This window comes from Chaetura pelagica, unplaced genomic scaffold, assembly GCF_000747805.2.
Source record: "Chaetura pelagica isolate M959 unplaced genomic scaffold, ChaPel_1.0 scaffold10, whole genome shotgun sequence".
NCBI classification, from domain to species: Eukaryota; Metazoa; Chordata; class Aves; order Apodiformes; family Apodidae; genus Chaetura; species Chaetura pelagica.
The window spans coordinates 2,653,717-2,660,330 of record NW_009952263.1 but is presented as its reverse complement, the minus strand read 5'-3'; the positions used below and the strand labels follow the sequence as shown (position 1 = coordinate 2,660,330).

The 6,614-nt window shown below is 38.3% G+C and overlaps 1 protein-coding gene across 1 annotated transcript in view; it reads right to left on the bottom strand.

Moving 5' to 3' along the window:
• Positions 1-5,710, bottom strand: part of GADL1 (glutamate decarboxylase-like 1) — a 70,422-nt gene extending 64,712 nt beyond the window's left edge. The window contains 5 exon segments of the mRNA XM_010007499.1: positions 317-432; positions 1,906-2,012; positions 2,814-2,904; positions 4,619-4,745; positions 5,546-5,710. Coding sequence (XP_010005801.1) covers positions 317-432; positions 1,906-2,012; positions 2,814-2,904; positions 4,619-4,745; positions 5,546-5,698 — 594 coding nt within the window. The 5' untranslated portion in view covers positions 5,699-5,710.
• Positions 5,711-6,614: the final 904 nt, after the last annotated feature.

The window sequence follows — 6,614 nt, the reverse complement described above, 5'->3', positions numbered from 1 at the left end:
TGCTGGATTTTATGCTGTGGGAAATCAAATGCTTCAGACCTCCACCACATCCCACATAGATGCTGCTACAGCTTTGCCCTGCTTATTCTTAGATCAGCAGTTTCCAAGAGCAGGAACACCTGGTTTTGTGTTCTGCAAGCAAGGAAGCTTCTGCAGGGAAAATTACCATCAGACTTCTGCACTTAGCTACATTATTCCACATCATACACCAATGACAAATTTATTGTACCAGAGTCCCACCAGATATGCAAATGCTATGATTTTGCAGCCATTAAAAAAAATAAAGCTCAAAAAGCTTTTTTTGTTTTGTTTTTACCTCTTCTGAAGTGAATAAGACAAGTCTTGGCAAACCCGAGAGCCCTTTTTCCTTTATGTCAGGACAAAATCTGTATCTTGCTAAGTTCATAGCATACATATTAGAAACAGAACCACCTGAAGAAGAAGACATACAAATATCACATTAGCCACAGTCCTAGCACCTGTCCTGTTCCTGAGTGCTTGATCTATAGGAGGAAAACAAACCCTTATAGTGCAGGAATAACCTGTAGATGTATGTATCACAGTTTATTTACTCCTCAAAAGTCTGCAGACATAAAAGGAACTTTGGACTTCGAAGGATGCACGGAAACAGAAGTGGTTTGAACACTCTGAGGATATTTCTTGAAGAGTAAAAAATGTGCCCAAACAGACACCTTCTCAACAGAGAACACCCTGCAACAGTCCAGTCCCTTTGCCACCGAAGCAGTGCTAGTTCAGCCCACAACAAGCTCCACTGGGGCTGCACCATACAGAGCCTAGGAGATCTCTTGGCAACTGGGGTTTGGGTATTATGGAGAGAAAAAGACCAGGAGGGGACAAAAGAAGGAAAAAACTCAACCCTGAGTGAAACTGGAACATCTGCAAGGTAAGATCTGAACAGGCTTTTTTCACTTAGAGCTAAGAAAAGCCCTACATAAAACTAGCATTAAAAAGGTATGATTTCTTTATCTTTTGACAGTGTCTGACAAAGTTTTAACCAAGCAATTCTGCAGTAAAAGCAAAGATTCTACTGAAAATACACAAAAACTGATGTGAAAAAAATCCATACCATTAATTTTTAATTTTTTAATTTTTTTATTTTTTTTTGGGGGGGGGGCGTGGATTTCAGTTTCTTTATCTTTCTACTACCCACATATAGGCTAGAATTATTGACTTTGTTTTGGTTTTGGAAGCGAGTCTTGCATCCATTTAAGCATTCCTTTTCTCTTCTCACTCCCAAATTAGATAGAAAAGTTTCAAACCTACCCTAATAATTTTTTTATCTGAACACCTAGCCTAATTATTTGTTATCTGTGGACTGATATTATTATGCTTCATTACTTCCATACAGTGGGCTGAAATACTGCTTTACAGAACATTTGAAAACTGTGGCTTATCAAGAAGCTTTAGAAATATTTGTTTGGTTGGCCTTATCATAACATTTCAAAAGATTATCAAAAGTCAAAGCAGTTAAACTGATGACACTCCCACTAAGATAAACTCTGGCTCCCACAGTTGAGAGGCAGGATACACACATCAGTGCCCTCAGGCACCACTGGTTGGTGTCTAGCTTATAAATCAGGTCCCTGTATGCCAATCAATTTGATTCAGCCCCATGAGGCTGTTGGTATTGCTGTTAATAAGGTCAGGAAAAGCATCAGTTTACAAACAATTAATTTCCATACAATTATATTTAATGCAGAATTGTTTTAACACATCTGCTGATCAGATTCACCAAATAAGCCTGAATGAAATAGTTGTGCGTGTGTGCCCGCAACACTGGATTCTTGCATGCATTTTCAAATACTCTATATGAATCAAGTGTTCACAGAATTATTGTATCAGATGATTTATAATGACTCATCTTAAAATCAGAGTTGTTCCTACCTGGATTAAATATGCCATCACCTTCTTCCCAGCCTATGAATTCAATCATTTTCTTGATGACTGCTTCTTCCACCAAGAGAAACACAGGGGATACTTCATATGTGTATCTGAGCAACAACAAAAAAAAGCATCAGGAGTGGTATTAAGACTACAGAACTCATGCTACAGAATATTGCTAAAACTTTTATCTGGTTTCTCACACCTTTCTCTAATCTATCAGGAGCTGACCACCATTTGCATTAAAACCCTGAACTAAAACCACTTTGAATCTGATGCAGTAGAGCAATTGCTTAGGTCTTGACGGCGTCACATCGACACTTCCACTCCTGAAGTAATACATCAGTTTCTTTTCCATGTGGGTCACACATCTAAATTTCAGCTATACTCATCTATTGCAAGCAACAATTACTTTGTGTTTAGGCTTTACATTTCCAAGTAAAGAGTAGACAGGTAATCATTGTCATTCAGCTCTGCACAGAACGCTTCAAAGCACATGAACAACTAAGTCTGATTCATTCCTTTTTATGCACTAAGTAAAAAAGACATGCAAACAAAAACAACAACAAAAAAAAACCAACAACAACCTAACAAAAAAACTCCAAACAACAACCACCCACAACTAGGTTTCAAAGTGTTGAAAAACAAAGATCTCTTCTCTTAAGCCCCACCTCAGAAACTAGAAAAAAGGCCTCATTAGTTTAGTCAAATTTCTGGTGAACTATTTAGCCTGTCCAGTGTATTTTCTCTTCCAAATTCTTGACAAATTCCTACCTCCCTTCTAACATCGAAAACAGAAATCAGATGGGGGCCAGTGGGGGATTTGGGAAGGAGAGAAGGGGATTAAAAAAAAAAAAAAAAAAGATTGTTACTCCAAAACACATGCTTAAGAGCCAAAGGACTACACTTACACACTTGGGTTCAGTGCTTCTGTAATGAAACGAGCGGCTAATGAGTAATAATCTATTCCAGCATACAGCTGATTGAAAAATCTTGGATGACCTGAAAATACAGATGAAAAGCAAGCAGTGACAGGATATACATGAAAGGAGAATATATAACAGGTCCTCTCAGCTGAACAATGATCACTGCAAACCACAATTCACTCTTTCAGTATTTTCTGGACTTGCTGTTCTTTTCTTAGGTTAGACAATCCTTTGAAGGTAAACATAATAGGCACTTTCAGGTCCCAAGACAAGGGTTGAGATGCAAGTAGTGCACAGAACAAATGTAGGCTACTCACAAGTTTTACAAACCAAAATAAGGGATTGACAACTGAGTATACACAGTGGGTTTTAACAGTGGTCTTGAGAGGCCACAGTGGATTCTCAGCCAAATTTCACTAAGCAGCAGAATGCAGGAACTTGCCAGTCCCAGGCAGTTGTGCCTGTGCTCCCAAAGTCTCGGTATTGATGGATAGAGCCAGTATAACAGCTTGGGAAAACTTGCATCAGACTTAAAATGACAGGTTCAGAAAATTTGTTTACCTGTCTTGAAACACTGAGTTATGAGAAAATTCTAACCTATTACTGACTATAAAAAAGAGTCTGTTCAGCAGTGAGAATCACCACCCAAGTTTTAATCCACAACATAGTGGAATCCACAACTTTTTCATGCAAATCCAGGTGAATTGTGTGGCTCAATTTCTATCTGGGGCTTCAATAAATGTTTATGCATAGATTAGACTATTTTAAAACACTTTTTCTATACAATATCCTTTCTAACATGACATACTGTAACAATGGAAAATCTGAAGACAATTTGCAAAAGTAAAATTAAGTAGAATAACTTTCAGGAACTCAGTAATTATATCTGCATGTTATTTGTACATTACCCCTGTAAATCAGTAGTGCTACTTTTCTGTGATTTTCAAAGACATGGGTTGACTTTCAAAAATATTTTACAGTTTTATTTTAATTCTCAAAATTATTTTGTGGTAGCAGTAGTGACCGTAGCAGGGAACGTGCTCTGGAAACGTACAACTAACTATATCAAATATCCTTCTCACTTTGCAAAACATAGCCTAAGATATGCCTCATCTGAAATCCTGAGCTACTGATCCACATTGCTGTTTCCTGAACAGATGTTGTTCATTTCTTCTGTAAGATTGAATTATAGTACACATGCTGCAGAAAGGTTAGCCGTAGAGAGCTTATCCTGCAGAGATGTGGTGTACTGTCTCTGAAACACTGCAGGCTCTCTTCTCACAGCATCTGGAACAGGAATTACTTCAAATTATCACTCTGTAAGAGTATTGCTCAAAAAGAGCAATAGTAAATGTAGGATAATCATCACTAAGAATGTATTCTCATTTGGACAAGGGCAGTAATGACAACTCCAGTCATCGCCATTCAGACAGCAGGACATCACACACAAAGGTCCTTCTCCTGCCTGTTTTGCTAGACTGTTTTATTGTTATCTGTCTAGGTGACTTTCACAAGACTTCAAAATGACAGAATCTATCACTCAAGTCAATGGCATTACACAAATTAACTTTTGAATAGTTTGCCATGACTACACATTTTAGTCAAAACCATGGCGACCAGCACTCAGTCAAACAAGGGAAACACAGTCAAATGTTTGCATATTTGTATAGCCAGACAGAGAAAAAACATTCAGACCCCTGGTCTCCTGAAAGGTGACAGAACTTTGTAAGTGTTGTCCTGTCTTCTTGGTTTAACATACAAAATAACTTCACTAGAAATCTCATTCCTACTGGTTTTGACGCTGTACTGAATAACATCCCGGCAGAGCTGCAAGAGTTTCTGATGAGATTCTCCAGTGTCCCTCATTTCCAGGTCAAGAATCTGTTTCAGGGTTTCGGGGGCTTGCCATTCACAAACCTAGTGATGGGGAGGAGGTAGACACCAGTATCAAACAGGTTAGCAAAGAGGAAGAGCTTATAAAGGTACAAGTTAAGCACCACATTCTGCACTGGTTTCACAGCACTGTCCATATCCATGCAGCAAGACACCGAAAAATATCTCTGGTAAACTAGTCTCCTGGGATCTTTTTTTGTTGTGCCTAAGGCATTGTTTGGCCATAAAAATTAGAGTGGGGAATACTGGAAGTCTGTAAAGCAAGAGAGACCTGCAAGTCAAACTCTGTTCTTAACTAAGGGTTTGAAAACACAGCATTATCACATGCCTTTCTACCAAGAGGTGAAAGCAAACAGAGCATGCCCAAAAGTATGCATGAATCATTTGCAGCTCCTCTTCCCATACACTCTTAAGCAGGGGTTTTGCAAAACCCATAGCAATATCATAATGTTGCCTTTTCACAGTGGTACCACATGTGCTATTCCTCCTTCTCCAATACTAGTGCCTCTGAGGAGAAAAAAAATTATTCCCCCCACTCCAAACAAGAAAAACATCCATCTGTCATCTCAAAGAAAGTGACCGTTGTACTCTGAGATGAAAAAACTCATTATTTTCTGCCAAATATGTATGCTAATTTTGTTATTGAAAGGTTTTATAATGTGATCTTTCTTAATTTGGAAGGCTGCCTTTTTATTTCAGAGCCAGGCACAGACTAGAAGCAATTTTGAGGATACTTAAAGTGCAATAAAACACAGCTTAGGAAAAAATTGCTTTAGTGCTCATTATCTCTGTTGCAAATTCTCAACAACATTCTATGGCTTTACCTTTTCTGTTACATCATCAGCTTTCTGGATGACTTCTTCCATTATAATCTTACAAGCCTCTTCCACAAACTTCTCTCCTGCCTTTGAGTCCATTATTGGACCATTTAGGATGACCCCATCCACCAAAACAGCATTATTCTTCTTCTGGAGCATATCCTGTTTGCAAATATCAACTGTAAAATAAATAAATCACTATTAGAGCAAGGCCTGGACAAGATTAAGAAAAAATTCACACCGACTTTTCACAAAATTCCTAGATTTGGGTGAAAGGATCTTTACAGACACAAAAATGTGACATGTGTTACTTCAAACCTAGATTGTTATTATGTAGGTAATAATAACCTACTGTGTTGTATCCACTGTTTTCTGTAGCATACAAAAGCATGCAAGGCACCTTCCAAAAACATAGAAAAATGCAATTCTGGCCTACAGCATGATACAGCTGGATAAATAGAAATAAAGTGCAAGATAATAGGCATTTTTCTTAGCTGAAAATGTTTCCCTCCACATGTCATCCCTCCTGCTTCCCCTTATTCATGTATTAATTTCCAGCTTCATTTCCCATATCTTTACTTCGCTCATTCCCACCAGCCAGTCCTCCACTGAGTCATCTTTGCAAAATGTTTCATTGACCCATACTCCAAGAAGATAAAACCTTTTGAAATTGCTGTCAATATCACATACCTGTCCTTCTCTCCTTTCTGCCCTTATTCTACTAAGTGCCCTCTGTAACAAGTTACAGTAATTTGCTGTGCAGACTGTTTATTCACTTATCCACTTCTCTTTCCTGTCCCTCACCTTTATCCACAAGATCTGCTCTTCTGATGTGCTCCAAGAGCACATTGCTGCTTCCTCCTTTACCTTACTTCTAAAAGCACATCCAAGATGCTTATAAGACAGTGGTCAATACCAACAGCCACGTATCTATTTCATGTATTGATTTCATACGACAAGATCAGGACTCCAGTTTTAATCAAGGTGAGGATAAAGATGAAAGTGAGACATTTGGAGATATCAAGGGAACAGGCATTTGAAACAGTATAGTGCTGAAATGAGAGGCGGTAACTAC